We start from the raw sequence: 17,871 nt of genomic DNA on the forward strand, positions 1-17,871 counted from the left end.
GTGATGACATCTGCAGTGATGTGTGTCCGCGCTAAGCGGCGCCGCACCTGCCCATCGGGGAGGTGACAGAGCTACAAATCCCAAGAAGGGGGAGATCATGGGTGGGGGTGATACGCTCACATGCTGCAGCGCCCGCCTCCTCAGGCTACACCATCCAATGAGGGGGGGGGGGGGTGCTCCGGGCGCAGCCAGGCCACTAGCGCATGTTATTCCAGCAATGACCCTTAATCCGCACACGATCTGGATTAAACCTGATTCTGCATGGATGCAGAATCATTAAAGGGTGCATCGATGCACCGATCATTTTCAACAGAGGATGGAAGATTTCCAAAAGACAAGCAGTCACCAGCACAAGGGACACTTCCTACTGAATGCAAGTACTGTACCTTGTGCGGAATTAGAAAAAAATAATTTAAACTTAGTCTGCATTAAGCAGATATGAAAGCCTATCTGGCAACTGTAGAGCAGGTCAGTAATGCAATATCCCACAGTAAATGCAATGATAATTCTGTGTTATGTCTGTTTTGAAGTGCATTGGAGGTTGACCTTTGTTGTGCATACATGCTAGCTTACATTCCCCAACTGAATAAACTGGAGCTGTTGTATTTGTACCAATCCATGTGGGAGGTAAAGGATTTGGAGGGATGTGCGAGGCATAAAAACGTGACATTCTTTGCCTTTCTTGACCAGTGTCACTTGCAACCCCCATTTCTTGTATGGGTGTCACAAGGACCAAAAGTTAACATCTCCCAGTTGATCACAAAGAACAAAAATTACAGAAATTTCAACTCTTCCTCTATGTAAAACTTTAAAAATAATTGGATTTTGACTTGCCGTAAAATCCATTTCTCTGATGTTCATTGACGGGCACAGTTCCTGATCATCTTCTTGACCATTGGGTTATACTGCCCCTACAGGAGTAGGACACTATGCAGCAAAATAACTTGACTATGCCTAAGGGCAGTCCCAGGTGGTATACTCCGAAGTATTCTAACTCCATAGAGGGGTGGGTGCTGTCAGTCAAGAAATTGGATATTACAGTAAGTCAAAAATCCCATTTTCTCTTTAATTCATTGATGGACACAGCTCCTGATCTTCTTTACCATTGGGAAGTTCCAAAGGAGTGTCAAGCACGAGGGGTGGGAACCGCAAGAAAAAAAATTCCCCAGGCTAAACTGTATCCAACCAGGTAACAGGAGCTCAACCAAAACAACTGGAGCCCATCTGAAAAGCATTACACCCCCAGAGAGGGAACAAGCCCCCTAAACCGCATCCTGCAAAACCTTGTGGCCAAAAGAGGCATCCGCCAATGCCAACACATCCACTTTATAAACTTTTGTGAAAGTGTGCACCGACGACCAATTACCTGATGTGCCTGATGAAAGGCCCAAGAAGCACTGAGCACCCGCTTAGTGTGCCTTCACAGGGAAAGGAGGAACCTGACCTTTTAATTGAATAGGCCTGAGTCACCTTCTGTCTGATTCATCTAGGAATGGTCGCAGAAGAAGTGGACAGTCCTTTTCAAGGCCCATCTGTAAGCACAAATACTGAGTCTGACTTCCTAAAAGACTCTGTAGCTGTCAGGTACACCCAAATAGCCCAAACCACATCCAGGGAATGCAATGCAATTTCCTTAGGATGTTTTGGCTGGGATCCAGTATCCTCATTCAAATGAAAATCGGAGACCACCTTTGGAAGGAATGACGGACGGGGGCGAAGAACCACCTTTGTCTTTGTGGATCACCAAATAAGGGGAGCGACAAGACCACATTGCCAATTCAGACACCCTGCATGCAGAGGTGATGGCCACCTTCTGGGAAAGCGTAAGCAGGGGAATCTCCTAAATATTTTCAAAGGGAGGCTTCCGTAGAGCTGAAAGCACCAAGTTAAGATCTCAAGATGGTAGTGGGGACCGCACTGGTGAAGTCAAATGTCGAACCTTCTAAAAAAGAAAAAAAAAAGTATGCACCAGGGAGTGCATTGCCAAGGGTAGTTGAAAGAAGACTGCCAAGGCTGACACCTGACCCTTAATGGTACTCAAGGCCAATTTCTGCTCTACCCCCTGTTGAAGGAAGGTCAAGACCAGAGCCACCGAAAATGCGAGGGTGAACACCAAGCGACTCACACCACAAAATGTATGCTTTCCACGTACGATGGTAGATCTTCCTAGAAGTAGACTACCTAGCCTTCAGTAGTGTGGGAATCGCCGACCCAGACAAACCTCTATTCCTCAGCACCTGGCTTTCAACAGCCAAGCCATCAAAGCCAGCGACTGTAAAGCAGAATGGAAGATTGGCCTTGGGGACAGCAGATCCTCCCTAAGAGGTAGTCTCCAAGGGGGGTCAACCAGCCGCAGCAGATCAGCGTACCAAGACCGGCGAGGCCAATCCGTGACCACTAGAATGACCAGAATTCCTTCTGCCTCGATCCTGCGCAAGAGTCTCGGCAGCAGCTTGAGAGGAGGGAAGGCGTAAATCAAATGATCCTGGCCCCGCTAGCAGATCGTATGACCGTGCCACAAACCTGTGCACCTTTGTTGAGCTGAGTTGCCTACAGATTCACCTTGGGGATTCCCCACTAAAGACACAGCTGTTCTGCCCACCGAAGAATGCCGGCACCTTCAGAGTTCCAAAGGGTAATGCCACAAACTGATAATGTTCCTCTCCCACGGCAAAGCGGAGGAAGTGTTGGTGACAGACACCTATTGAAATGTGTAAGTAAGCGTCCTTGTTGTCGATAGAGGCAAGGAAATCCCCTTGATACAAGGATGCCACCACCATGCAAACAGATCCAGAATTGAACGCACCTTGCCTTCTTTCTTCTGGACTATTAACAGGTTTGAATAAAACTCCTGAAAACCTTCCTGAGTTGGAACCGGAACAATTACCCCTTGAAGTAACAGGTCTTGCACTGTCCCAAAGAAGGCTTGCAATCAGTGCAGAGACAGACGCACATTGGAGGGTAAGAATGAAACTCGATCTTGTAGCCGGACTGTATCACCTTGTGGACCCGCTTTTTCTTGCACCAAGGTGGTCCTTGTGTCCAGAAACCAGCGAAGACGCCCCCCCAGGCACGGTGGGGGTGCACCTTCGTGCAGAAGGAGCATTGTCTGGAGGTCTGGGGAAACCCACTTTGACCTGCTAGACCAAGTTCACTTGGATCCTGCTGAAGAGGCCTTGAAAGGTTTTAAACCCTTGTCAGCCGACCCTGAGGGGCGAAAAAACTTCCTGTGAGCCCAGAAGGATGGGCCACGTCTGCGACGAGGTTCCTTACCCTTACTAGCCTGCAAAAGAAAGGTGCTCTGCCCCCCATCCCCCCGTAAGACTTTTAATGATGTCATCCAGGGTAGCTTCAAACAGGGAATCTCCTTGAAAAGGAAGATCGGTTGAGGCTTTTTTAGCGGTCTGGTCCGCAGACCAACATTTGAGCCACAAAACATACCTAAGGACCACTGCCGAAACAGACAGTCTAGAAATCAGGGGAGCCACATCCAAAGAGGCATCACAGATAAACTGCAGCCCCTGGACCAAATGGTCCGCTAGCTCCGCAAAGGCAGGGGAAGCTGCTCACCCTCCAGGTCACGGCGTAAAAGCTTATCCCACTCGGTCAAAGTTTGTGACACCAGGGCAATGGTGAAGACCGGTCTGAGTGCCGAGCCAGGCCACAGTGAACATACTGGGGGCCACAAACTCCACCTTTCTGTCAGCCGGATCCTTAAAAGCCGGCGATTTCTTCTACCGGAATCATGGTTGCCTTATTCAACCTGGAAACCCCACTGGTGGAACAGTCCACTTCTTAAATAGGGACTCTTCAAATGGGGTACCTCCTTGCAAAACTTTTAGGACCACAAAGAGATGTTTTGGATGTTCCCACTCTTTTGCGACAAATCCGTCAAAATAGGAAAGAAACAGAAACCCCTTCACCGCTCTAGACGGCTTGTGAGTGCCAAAGGGAAATGGTGCCTACGCTGCAGCTTCAGCTGCGACCTTCTCCTTTTTTAAAGTCTCTCACACACAGACACAATCAGTGCATCCACCAGCGCCTTTTCGTGCGTGGCTACAGAAGTGGATGAATCCTCCTCCCTATCGGAGAACTCCTCAGGGCGGGCTCTGTCCAATGCGGTCAGATCAGAGTCCGAAACTGGGATGACAGATGAAGGCGGGGGCACTTTTTACTACCCTGCCTCTCAAAAGCCACCTTTACCTGGGACACCAGGACCGCTCAGTGCATCAATGGATGGTGGGGACCCAGAGGGCCCCCCAGGCTCTGAGGGGGTCAGGTGGAGAAATGTGCTCCAAGGACTCCATGAGGAATAAGGGTACCCCACAAAAGTGCAAATAAACACTAAGCTACACCACAGTGCTGGCAACACCACCTGGTCGCCAGCCACAGAGCACCCCCCGATTACTGCAGCAGAGAGAGGGAGAGGACCCCACCATACTCTCCCCCGCACCAGGCAGTCACCGACCGCACCAGGATCAAAGCATGATGAAAATGGATGCTTGGAAGGCTCCACTGTAATGCCGGACTAACACAAAATGGCCGCTGTGGCTATATAAACATAGCCACCAGCCTATACAGAAAATAGGCTACAGCAAAACGGCGGCTCCACAAGGCTCCCAGGGACCCAGGAGCGATCCCTGGGCCCAGGCAAGACACAGAGCAAGAAGGGTTAGGGGGGTTGTGGCAGGAGCCCACAACCAGGTACAGCCCCCGTCCCCCACAGCCGGTCGCCCGTGGCGCACCCTTCCGCCCCTATCGCCAATACAGCACCCAGCCCCAGGAGGTAGCCAGACCACCATACAACCCCAGGATAGGTGGAGGGGGGATAGATGACCCACAGGGCCATCAGACTTGAGGGGGGGGCCTAATGGGAAGGAGGGGGTTGGACCGTCCCCAGGGAGGGACCTGCGTCCACCCCAAAACCCTCATGTGGGAGAGGGTTGGTAGTTACTCACCATACCAGGAACCAGGCGGGCACCGCTCGGGGCAGAACCTCCTCGCTATTGATATGGGGGGGGGGGGCTGTTGGCTAGAACAAACACAGCGACGCAGGCCAAGACCCAGTCGTATGCAACCTCATGAGGTGTTTAACTCACAGGCCAGCCCCTGTCTGGTGGGGCTATGTCGTGGCCGACCTAGCACAGAGCTGAGGTCTGCGTGCACTCACTGACCAGACTGGGGTCACCACTGGATCTAGATTCTCCAGCCCATGGCCCAGTCCGCCAATTGATTTTTAGATCTCACAGGGAAAAAACAGGACAAACAAAATCTATCTAAAAGAAAAGAAATTGCCAAGACCAGAGATCCCAGCAAGGAACTAGGTCCTTACTCCTGACTATTCAGAAAAAAACTGAGTACCTATAGGAGAGAGGGGGGTTGGGGATTATACCTCCTGGGACTGCCCATAGGTGTAGTCAAGTTCTTTTTCTGCCAAGTGTCCTAGGGGGCAGTATAACCCAATGGTCAAGAAGATCAGGAGCTGTGTCCGTCAATGAACAAAAGAGAAATTTTAAAAATTAAAATAAAGGATATGTGTTTTAATTTTACATGGTCAAAGAAAAGCCTAATTGTCAACCTAGTCATAATGCATACCTTGTATTACAAATGGCCGTTATTCATTCTTGTGTTTTTTTTGTCAACCCCAAACTGTTATCCTTGCTGTAGGTCTATGGTCCTTCTTCTGGTTTGTTGGTTTCTGCTTTTTAGCCAACCAGTGGCAAGTGTCCAAACAGGAGCACAATCCAATGAATGAAGGTGCAGATGCAGCACGTGCAGCCATTGCTTTCTCGTTCTTCTCCATTTTTACCTGGGTGAGTAGTACTGTATAAAATGTTTTCCTGAATTTCCTTTGCTGCTGAATGAACAGCAGATATTTGCTAATATATTGTCAAAACTTTCATTAGGCTAGGGAGAGTGAAGCTTTCTTCAAGAAGTTGGCCTTGTAGATGATCATGCCACTCCTTGTTTGATTATTTCATGAACATTACTATTGCTGTCATCAGTTGCATCATCTAGTAAAGGCAAACCTAATACAAATCCACGTTTCCTCAACCTTTACACATAGTATGCGAAGGTTTTTCTCTGGCCCTCTTGTGCAGGAAGAGCTTAGTAGAGCTACCGTATATTTTATGTCTTGAAGCACCCTATGTAAGGGACATTCCAAAAACAACTGGAGGAAAGACAATGAGCACAAAGATAGTTTCTCTATCGCTCATTGACAGACGTAGTCTTCTTGATTCTCAAGAGCTGGGTTATGTTGTCTCCGCAGGAGTAGGACTAGGCAGAATGACAAAACGTTCTGGCTCCACCCTAGGGGGCAGTCCCTGAGGGTATATCCTCCCTCTCTCTGCTACAGGGAATCAGTTTTTTTCTGTCTAGTCAGGAGTAAGGACCTAAGTTCCTTGCTGGGATCTTTTGGTCCTGGCAAGACTTTTTTTCTTTAAGAAAAAGACATTTTTTAGGTAGTTTTCTCCAGTGTTTTTTTCCTGTGAGATCTTCAAGCAAAAATGCCGGACTGGGCGACACTTGTGGTCACCCCAGCCGGCCTACGAGCGCGTGCAGACCAGGCATTGCGCTTGGTCGGCCGCGACATATTCAAGTAAGTATGCGGGGCCGGGCGACGGGCTGGATGTGAGATCCAGTGGTCACCCCGGTCTCTGCCTAAAAAGCGCGTGCAGACCAGTGCGCTGAGTCGGCCGCGACGGAGTCCCAGTAAAGGGACTGACTTTGCGAGTTAAAAGCTCGCTTGGACGCCAGAACCAGAGAGTCGAGGCGTCCACAAACCCCCACCTCGGTGGAGAGGGTATTATGAAGAGAGGGTGCCTGTCGGTTCGGTATGGTGAGTAAAACGTTCCCTTTTTTCCTCATTTATGAGGCAGTATATATTATGGGCCCCTCCATATATGGTCAGTATATATCTGACACTTACAAGTCCCCCTTGTAATACAGCATGTGTTTGTGGGAAGTGGACTTGGTTCAAGAGCTAGCACTCTACCCAGCAGACTGTAACATTACAGCAAACATAGGAGGTATAATCCTACCTTATGTGCAGTGTATCTCTGTAGATCCATATGTCACCTCTCAGCAGAGTGCAGGTGGATGTGCTGGGAAGACGATATCGGCGGTCCGCCGCCATTTTGCCGTAGACCGAATGCATGTATGTCCTCAGGTCACGCCGGCCGCCATGTTTTTGGAGTCTTATGTCTCTTCTATGGGGGCGGCCATGTTTTGTGAGCCCAGCTTCCTCGTGGAGGGCTGGGAACGCCGGAAGGCGTACACAGGGGGCGGAGCCACGCCTTCTGCCCGGGAAAAAGCAAACAGCTCCTTCCAGTCTGTGTAAGACAGACGCTGGCTGCAGTTTGTTGGAAACTGCACTGCATCGGTTGGTGAGCCTTGGGGGTCCCTCTCTCTCTCTCTCTCTGGGATCGAGAAGCAGGTACTCTGAGGGGCGCTATTGCGCTAGGGGGAGACACACAAAAAAAAAAAAAAAAAAAAAAAAGAAGTTTTTTGTTTATTGCTGGCAAAAGTGTCCTGTATTAACATGGACCCTGCCACTCATGTATCTCCTCCGGATCCCCTCGAGGGGTCTGCGGGATCCTCCAGCACCCCATTGACAATTGAATCTTTGTCAGCCATTATGGAAACTTTTGTGTCCCGGGTGGAAGTGGCTTGTCAGGGACAGGGCGCAAGAAAGCGACCCCCGCCTAACCCCTTATTATCTGAAACCTCGGATTCAGACTCTGAGCCTATTTCTGCAGTTGCAGGTACTTCATCTGGTATTGGTGTCTCGGGTCCTGTCTCTTCAGACAGTGAGGAGGATGTTTCGGCATCAGCCATAGCCCGAGAGGAAGCGTTGGTAAACGCACTCATTGTATCTGTTCAAGAGACCTTAAGGTTACAGGGTATTCCATCAGAAATAGCTGAAACTGAGATCCCTTTTGGGACTAAAAAGCGCATCAAGGTGGCAAAGGTTTTTCCATTGCCCAAATGTTTTGGCAATCCAATCGATGAAGAATGGCGTCTGCCAAAACGCACTTTTAATATTTCCAAACGCATTGACAGGCGTTATCCGTTTGAGGAAACCCTTATTAAGAAATGGACAGAACCACCTGTGGTGGATTCACCAATTGCTAGATTGAATAAAGCCACGGTTATTCCTTTGGAAGACGCTCCGTCTTTTAAAGATCCAGTGGATCGCAAGATAGAAGCTATGTCTCGCACCATGTTTTCCTTGATTGGATCAGCTTTCAGGCCAATAATTGCTATTGGTCTGGTTTCGCAGGCTGTAACTGAATGGACTAAGTGGTTACGCCGGGACTTAGAAGAAGTCCCTCAGGCGGTATCAGATTTGTTGGAACAAATGATACAGGGGTTACAGTTTGTATGTGATGCGGCGTTAGACGCCACTCCATTAATGGCGCGAGCATCAGTCTCAGCAGTGGTTCTCAGGCGTACACTGTGGCTAAAAGGTTGGATAGCCGACCAAGGTTCCAAAAAAGCATTGGCTAATATCCCCTTTTCAGGAGAACGTCTATTTGGAGCCAACTTAGATGAGATCATTAAGGATCTCACCGGTGGAAAAAGCACCTTTTTACCGCAAAATTTTAAAGGTAGAGGAACTCGTCAAAGACGAGGGCCTTCTTTTTCTGCTCACAAGAGGTTTTTTCGTCCAGCGGGTGAAAAAACTAAGTCCTCCAAGCCTCCTGCAGGAGGCATCAGGGGTCGTTGGTCGGGCAAGCAAAAGCCCGCCCCCTCCAGACCTGAAGATAAACCATCCAAAGCCTGAAGGTGCGCCCCCACCCATAACTGGGGTGGGGGGACGTCTTCGCCGGTTCCCGGATCCATGGCTTTCCAGAATCCCGGACAAATGGGTTTGCGAAGTCATAAAGTCAGGGTACAAGATCGAGTTTCGATCTCTCCCACCGGCGCGATTCTTCCCTTCCAATATCCGACTATCTCCGGATCGTCTAGAAGATCTGCGGAGAGCGGTCACAGATCTACTACAACAAGGAGTGGTAGTCCACGTTCCTTGGACAGAACGGTTTCAAGGGTTTTATTCAAACCTGTTTACAATACCCAGGAAAGAGGGCAAAGTGCGTCCAATTCTGGACTTAAGAGCACTCAATTCTTTCGTCAACATAAGAAGATTCAGAATGGAGTCCATTCGCACGGTAGCAGCCTTCCTGCATCCAGGGGATGTCCTAGCGTCCATAGACATCAAGGACGCCTATCTTCACATTCCCATTTTCGCAGGACATCAGCGTTTTCTACGCTTTTCCGTAGAGGAGAACCACTATCAGTTTGTGGCGTTACCTTTCGGTCTCGCCACGGCTCCGCGGGTCTTCACAAAAGTGTTGGCCCCAATGTTGGCACTTCTGCGCCAAAGAGGTATATCGATTCTAGGTTACCTAGACGATCTTCTGCTTCATGCAGAGTCTCCTCAGACCTTGCTACAAAACATAGAAATTACTATGATTTCTTTACAGGAATTCGGGTGGCTGGTGAACCAGCAAAAGTCCTTTCTGGTTCCCACCCAAAGGCTCGAATATCTGGGTCTAATTCTAGACACAGTCAGGACAAGAGTGTTTCTTCCGGTAGGGAAACTTCGAAAGATTCAATCAGCAGTCCAGTTGTTACTGTCCAACAGCTGGTCTTCCCTTCGGACTTGCATGAGGGTTCTGGGGTTGATGGTGGCTTCATTCGAAGCAGTCCCATTTGCCCAGTCCCATACCCGAATTCTTCAGCAAGAGATTCTCCTCAGATGGAATCGGAATCCGGAATCCCTGGACAATCAGATACAATTGAGCAAACAGACCAGAGAGTCTCTGGTTTGGTGGCTTCGGTCTCCAATGCTCAGCCAGGGAAAGTCATTTCTGCCAATATATTGGACGATAGTGACCACGGATGCCAGTCTATCCGGATGGGGAGGAATTCTCGGGCAATTATCTGCCCAGGGACTTTGGTCCCCGGAAGAATCCAGATTACCGATAAATGTATTGGAACTGAGAGCGATCAGACTTTGTCTGATTCACTGGACCGAGCAGCTCCAGGGCAGCCCGGTTCGGATCCAGTCGGACAATGCCACGGCTGTGGCTTATGTCAATCACCAGGGGGGCACCAAGAGTGTCCGAGCGGCCAAAGAAGTGGCTTGCATTCTTCGCTGGGCGGAACGATTTGTTCCAGCAATCTCTGCGGTGTTCATTCCGGGGGTGGAGAATTGGCAGGCAGATTATCTCAGCCGTCAGACCCTGGATCAGGGGGAATGGTCCCTCCATCCAGACGTTTTCCACCAGTTGTGCCTACGGTGGGGCACCCCGGATGTGGATCTGTTGGCATCACGATTCAACAGGAAAGTTCAGAGATTCGTGGCTCGCTCCCGCGATCCTCTAGCAGAAACCGCAGACGCACTGATCGCCCCGTGGGGGCAATACCAGCTAATATATGCCTTCCCTCCTCTCGCGTTACTGCCAAGACTTCTTCGCAGGGTAGAGGAGGAAGGAATCCCAGTAATCCTGGTAGCTCCGGACTGGCCTCGTCGAGCTTGGTACGCCGACATGGTCAGACTGGTGGCGGACGTCCCGTGGAGACTTCCTCTCAGAGAGGATCTACTGTCTCAGGGACCGATCTTCCATCCTGCTTTACGATCGCTGGCTTTAACGGCCTGGCTATTGAGACCCAGGTGCTGAAGGACAAAGGTTTGTCAGCTTCAGTTATTCCTACTCTAGTTGAAGCAAGGAAAGCGACTTCCAGAAAGATTTATCATCGCACATGGAAGTCCTACATTGCATGGTGTGAACCTTTGGGGTTCCGTCCTCGGTCTTATTCGATTAGTCGAATATTGGCTTTTCTGCAACAAGGGGTTGAGCAGAAACTGGCCTTGAGTACTATCAAGGGTCAGGTCTCAGCATTAGCCATCTTCTTTCAGAAGCCTTTGGCTACTCATTCCTTGGTGCGGAATTTTATCCAGGGGGTGCGACATCTGGCTCCGCCAGTGCACGCGCCGTTGCCCCCCTGGGATCTTAATTTAGTGTTGTCGGTTCTTCAGAAACCTCCCTTTGAAGATATTAGGGAGATTCCTCTACCCACGTTGTCCCAGAAGGTGGCCTTCTTGGTGGCTATTACTTCTGCACGCAGGGTGTCAGAGCTGGCCGCATTATCTTGTCGTTCACCATATCTGGTGGTTCATAGAGATAAGGTGGTTCTTCGTCCGAATCCATCCTTCCTACCAAAAGTGGTTTCAGAATTTCATCTGAATGAAGAAATTGTATTACCTTCCCTGTGTCCTAAGCCCAGTCATCCTCGGGAATTTGCTTTGCACTCCTTGGATGTGGTCCGGGCGATCAGGGTATACTTGAAAACGACAGACTCGTTTCGCAAGACGGATTCACTTTTTGTGATCCCAGATGGACCCAAAAAGGGGTTGCCTGCATCTGCCGCGACCATTTCCAGATGGATCAGACAGACGGTAGTGCAGGCTTATTCTATTAAGGGTCGGGAGCCCCCGTTCCCTGTTAAGGCGCACTCCACTCGGGCACTTAGTGCGTCATGGGCCTTTCGCCATCAGGCGTCAGTGGTCCAGGTGTGCAAGGCGGCTACCTGGTCGTCGGTGCATACCTTCTCTAAACATTATAAAATTGATGTAATGGCATCGTCTGATGCCTCATTTGGCCGCAAGGTTTTGCAGGCCGCAATTTGAGGAGACCAGTGGTCTACCTCGAGGGTTTTTTTCCGTTGGAAAATTTTTTTTCTTTTAGTCTCATTCTTTGTTTATAATGAGCCTTTAAAACTTCTAGTTTTGGCACCGGTTGGGCCTACTAGATTGGATTTGATTTTGTCAATCCCACCCCTCATTTGTGGCACTGCTTCTGGATGTCCCAGCTCTTGAGAATCAAGAAGACTACGTCTGTCAATGAGCGATAGAGAAAAATGGATTTTTGTAAGAACTTACCGTAAAATCCTTTTCTCTTAAGCTCATTGACAGACGTAGTACCCGGCCCTCTATCATTGAGTTGGGTTGGGTTAAATTCTCTGTACTGCTTTAAACAGAACTGATTCCCTGTAGCAGAGAGAGGGAGGATATACCCTCAGGGACTGCCCCCTAGGGTGGAGCCAGAACGTTTTGTCATTCTGCCTAGTCCTACTCCTGCGGAGACAACATAACCCAGCTCTTGAGAATCAAGAAGACTACGTCTGTCAATGAGCTTAAGAGAAAAGGATTTTACGGTAAGTTCTTACAAAAATCCATTTTTTGCAGTGGCAACTAATAGAATTCTTTTTAATGTTTACATAAAATGAAATGTGAAAACTGTTTGGTGTTTTTTTTTTTTTTTTTTTGCCCTGAATCATCCTCTAAAGATATTCCGATCTCTGTGCGGTTCAAGTCTAAGGGTATGTGCACATGGACATATTCATTCAGTCAGTAGTAGGGATAAAGACTAAAAGAAAACTTAATATTCATCATTCTTTCTAAAGTGTGTTAGTTTTCCTAAAATTATGCTTGCATTAATTCTTTAGTCCTAATTCAGGTTGCAAATGTATTGTAAAGAAAAAGGAAACAGACATGGAATTTTTTATAGTAGTTGTAAAGGTAATTTTTTTTTTTTTTTTTATAACGAACATCTCTATACTTGGCTGCTCTGTGCAATGGAATGCACAGAGCAGCCCCAAACCTCCTCTTGTGTCCCCCGCCGGCTGCTCTTGGCCCCTACTCTATATCCAATGCCCCCACAGGTCGCTTCCCATGGGGGCACTTGTGATTGCTCGCTCCCAAGCCCTGCTGCTGCGTCCATTGACAGACAGCGAGACTCTGGCACACTGACTCTCCCTCGTCACTGGCTTTGACAGCAGTGGGATCCCCAGCAAAGCCAGTGAGACCCTGAAGTAATGGGGGAGAAGTGCTGCAAAAGTGCATAGTGCTGGATCGAATGAAGGGCTCAGGCAAGTATTTTGGTAGGGTGAGGGGCCACAATGCCTAAACATTTTTTACCTTTAGTGCAAGGAATGCATGAAGGTAAAAAATGTTCAGCCTTTTTAGAACCACTTTTTAAGCATGTTTGGGTTACTAAAACTGGAGAATGCTAAATCTGGTGCAGCTGTACATGGTAACCAATCGGCTTATAACTTCAGCTTGTTCAGTTAAGCTTTGACAAAAAGAAAACCTGGAAGCTAATTGGTTGCCATGCACAGCTGCACCAGATTCTACACGCACCAGTTTTAGTATATCAATGCCCTTCTGTGTCCGTTTGGTTCTACTTGTAGGCATTTTCATGCCAAAAGGTGTCCCCTAACTTTATTATCACCTGAACCCTAACACCTAAACTCTAAATGAAAACATTTCTAAAGATTATTTTTTTTTTTTTTTTTTTTTTTTAATTGACTAACCTGGTATACTTGCCTGCTCTGTGCAGTGGCATTGCACAGAGTAGCCTCATACCACCTCTTCTGGAGTTCCCCATTGGCACTTTCTGCTGCTTCTCTTCTGTGTCTGCCACCATAGAAAGCCATCTGCTATGGAAGCAGACACTGTAGGCTTGCTCCAGAGCCAGGTTGTGTGTCTGTCTATAGACACACACACACACAGCTGCTTTGCCCGCCTCCCTCTCCCTCACTGAATTTGATTGATAGCAGCAGAAGCCAGAGGCTCTCGCTTCTGCCTTCATGTCCAGTGAGAAGAGAGAGTGAGAACGCAGTGCTTCTGCAGTCAGACACAGTGCTGTATCGAGATCAGGCTCAGGTAAGTATTCAGGGGGCCTGGGGGGAGCTATTTACGTTTTGTTTTGTTTTTTTACCTTAATGCAATTTTTTTTTACCTTAATGCAGAGAAGTAGTAGTCTATTCTCAGCGTTTTTTAGTTTAACCCACTGCATAAAATAACCATTCCCCAGTAAACTATTTTTCTTTATCGCTCATCAACAGAGGCAGCTCTGCTTAATCATAGACTATAGGGTTATGCTCCTCCCACTAGGGATAGGCACTAGGTGGAAAAAAGGCTTGTCCACACCTATAGAAGCTGTCCCAGCCAGCATAACCCCTCAGGCTCTGCTATACTCAAGCAGTTTGTTCTGCCTAGTGACAGGGATACAACCTAGTTCCCTGCTGGGAATTCGGTCTTAGCTGTAACAGGGAAAATTTGTTTCTCTTACGTTCTCCGACAGTCACCGCCACCTCTAAGTCATCACTATTGGGTATTGACTTCCGCTCCGCAGGAGTAGCTAGGCATAAGACTTAGTCAAAAGAACAAAGGCATTTGCATATACACACCCATGGGGGCTGTCCCACTAGGTCAATATCCCCCTGCAGTGACCACTCCCAACTTAGTTTCTTTCTGCCTAGCGTCAGGAGTAGTTGGGCTTCCCTGTGCTGGGGCTACAGTCTCAGCCTATCTAATCTTTTTTATTTGATTTCTTTGAAAATGTCAGTTTTTTCTTTGATTTACTAGCTTTTATTTGTCAGCTTTAGTTTAGTCGGTTCTTCGGATGAAGATGGATTCATGCGGTGCTGGGATTCGGACTGGCCGCCCTGGTTCTCCAGGGCATGAGGGTCAGATGGACCCCCAGCCTGCCAACGAGCGTTCAGCCGTGGTTCGTCCTGGCACTATAAACGACCCATCCCTGCTCGCAGCAGGGATGCAGCCGTGAGGTGGCTACCTCACTGGACTCATCTGCGATACTGCAGTGAAATGTCCCTGGCTAACGGCATTCCCTGTCAGATGAGGACAGCGGCTTTCTGTTATGAGAGGCTCCCCACGCCATCTGGTACAGGTAAGTACTTCTGTGTGGGGTGGCAGTCCTGTGTTGCTGTGTGTCCCCCATGTCTGTGCCGGTGTGGGCCTCCCTGTTTGGTGATCCCTGTGGGATTTTTTTTGCACATACAATGCTGTGTGTTTGTGGGAGCCCCTTTTCCCTGTGTCACTTTTGTCACAGTGTTTTCACTGGGGGTGCAGACTGTGTGTGTGGCGGCCGCAGCGGGGTAAAACCGCGCGGTCCACCATTTTAGGTATGGGCAAGCATGTTGGGCTTCACTATGGGCATCACTACATGCTGTTTTGGCGCCATCCGCCGCCATTTTGCGGTGGCAGAACGATCGGTCCAACCGCATGTTCGGCGGCCATTTAGCCGGAGCCTTTCCATTCAGTCCTATGGGGCAGCCATTTTCCCTGAGTCATTGCAGCCTATAATTCAGCCTGTTTCTGACATCACTTCCTTTTCCTCTGAGGCAGCGACATCGGTGGTAACACTCTGCGGGGCTCTGCAGACTATTCCTCTCACCCTTCTGTGTGTTCATTTCTGGCTCAGTTTTCTTCACCTGTTTGGGGGTCCTGTGTCACTGTACCTGTAGCGGTGGGCTGCGCACTCCGCAGCAGTTTTAAAGGGGCAGTACCTTATTATTTTTGCACTGTTTCTTCATTGGGCGATGGATTCTCAGGACAGTAAATTCCCCCCAGCTTTGGTGGGGGGCCCGGTTCTCCTGTGGCCCCTCTAAAACCTGATTTGGCCACTGTGGTGGCGACCTTAGTGTCCAATATGGAGGTGCTGCTGGCTGAATGTGCTGCTAGAAAGAGGCCCAGATTGTCTCTCTCCTCTGATTCAGATGGTGAAATGGCTGCTGCGGCGAGCGTGCCCTTTTCAGGGTCCCACTCATCCCTAGACCCGCTGGGGTCTGAGGGGGAGGCTGAGGTGGAGGGGGTTGATGCTTCCTCCCCGGGGTCGCCTGAAGAGCGCGCGACCATGGATGAATTGATTGTTTCTGTAAAGGAAACACTACATTTGGAGGATGAGCCCAGTCCTCCGGGCATTGTGTCTTCGTTTGGGACACACAGGACCCGCAAGTCGGCGCAGGTTTTTCCCTGTCCCGCTGAGTTTCATTACACTGTTAATGAACTGTGGCGCACTTGAAAACGCCCATTCCTGGTACCTAGTCAGTTCAAATTGCTTTATCCTTTTGCGCCGGCTACGGAATCACGATGATGTGTGCCTCCGCAGGTGGATCACACTGTGGCAGTCTTAAACAAGGCTACCTTGGTTCCTTCAGAGGATACCCCGGTTTTTCGGGATCCCATGGACCGGCGGTTGGAGTCTCTAGCCCACCATTCCTATACGGTGGCGGGCGCGTTGCTGAAACCCATTTTCGCGTCCGTTTTTGGTGGCTCAGGTGGTGGCTGATTGGACTAAGGTGCTTAGGAGCAACCTCGTGTCTGATGCTGTTTCACCTGCCCGGCTGGATATGGTGGATCAAATTCACCAAGGAATCATGTATTTGTGTGATGCGGCCTTAAATGAGGCCCCTTTGGCAGCGCGCCTGTCTAGTGTCTCGGTACTTAACCGTCGACTAATCTGGCTGAAGAGCTGGTCGGCTGACCAGTCCTCGTGGAAAACAGTTGCTGATTTTCCCTATGCTGGTTCTCGCCTTTCTGGCGAGGCATTGGATACCCTGGTAAAAGGCGTCACAGGGGGCAAGAGCACTATGCTGCCCCAGAACCTGAAGAACAAGTCCTTTCGTGGCAAGCGGGGTTCGGCGTCTCGATCCAATCAGGGGTCCTTTCGTGCCTTTCGGATCAGGTATACAAGATCGAATTCCTATCCTGGCCAGAGAACAGATTTTTTGCCTCAAATCTTCATTTGCCTCCTGGGCGTCTGCAGGATCTGCACCAAGCGGTGCGGGACCTTCTTGCTCAGGGGGTGATTGTTCCGGTGCCTCATCGGGACAAGTTTCAAGGATTTTATTCAAATCTGTTCACTGTGCCCAGGAAGGAGGGCAAAGTACATCCTATTCTGGACCTGAAATCGCTGAACCGCTTTGTGCGAGTTCGGATGTTTCGGATGGAGTCTCTCCGTTCGGTGGTGGCCTCCCTGAGTCCAATGGAATTCCTGGCCTCGATGGATCTGAAGGATGCTTATCTGCACATCCCCATTTTCGAGGGTCACCAGAGGTGCCTTCGGTTTGCTATCGCAGAGGACCACTATCAGTTTGTGGCATTACCTTTCGGTCTCGCTTCGGCTCCAAGGGTTTTTACCAAAGTGCTGGCGCCGGTTCTGGGCCTGTTGAGGGCACAGGGCTTTGCGGTCTTGGGGTACCTAGACGATCTTCTTCTGAGATCGAGTGTCAGCCAAGACCTTCTGCGTGATCTGTCCATTACGGTGCAGACGCTATAAGAGTTTGGTTGGACTATCAACGTTCAGAAGTCGACGTTGTCTCCCATCGGTTCGTCTTCCCTATCCGGTAATGATCCTGGACTCTGCTCAGACGAAGGTGTTCTTGCCGGAGTACAAGCTCCGGACCTTACAGGCCGAGGTCAGGTCCCTCAGGGACAATCCGTCCTCGTCACTCAGGACCTGTATGCGAGGCCTGGGGTTGATGGTTTCGGCCTTCGAGGTGATACCCTTTGCTCAATTTCACATGCGGGCTCTCCAAGCGGAGATCCTGGCCAGCTGGGACAGACTCCCTCAGTCCCTGGATCTGAGTGTCTCATTGAGTCGTCAGACCAGATTGGCTCTTCTGTGGTGGCTCCAGTCCCCGACGGTGTTGGAGGGCAAGTCCTTCCGTCCGTTGTTGTGGACGGTGATTACCACAGATGCCAGCCTCTCGGGCTGGAGTGGAGTCCTGGGCAACCTGTCTGCCCAGGGCACTTGGTCGGAGGAGTCGTCCTCCCTTCCGATAAATGTGCTGGAATTGAGAGCGATAAAACTCTTTCCCTTCCAATGGTTGGGCCGTCCTGTTCGGGTACAGACGGACAATGCTACCGCGGTGGCTTACATCAACCACCAAGGGGGCACCAGGAGTGCCTGGGCGGCTCGGGAGGTGACCGACATTTTGTCTTGGGCCGAGACTCATGTCCCGGCAATTTCAGCAGTTCACATTCCGGGTGTGAAG

At 49.6% G+C, this 17,871-nt stretch overlaps 1 protein-coding gene across 2 annotated transcripts in view; it reads left to right on the forward strand.

The window, feature by feature from the left end:
* The window catches only part of SYNGR1 (synaptogyrin 1), a 94,416-nt gene that overhangs the window by 62,826 nt on the left and 13,719 nt on the right, over positions 1–17,871 (forward strand). For both annotated transcript variants that reach the window (XM_082266599.1, XM_082266600.1), the window contains exon 3: positions 5,668–5,813. In XM_082266599.1, the coding sequence (XP_082122725.1) occupies positions 5,668–5,813 (146 nt within the window). The remainder of the gene's footprint in view (positions 1–5,667; positions 5,814–17,871) is intronic.

This window comes from Pelophylax lessonae, assembly GCF_965119305.1.
Source record: "Pelophylax lessonae genome assembly, chromosome: 8".
Classification (NCBI taxonomy): domain Eukaryota; kingdom Metazoa; phylum Chordata; class Amphibia; order Anura; family Ranidae; genus Pelophylax; species Pelophylax lessonae.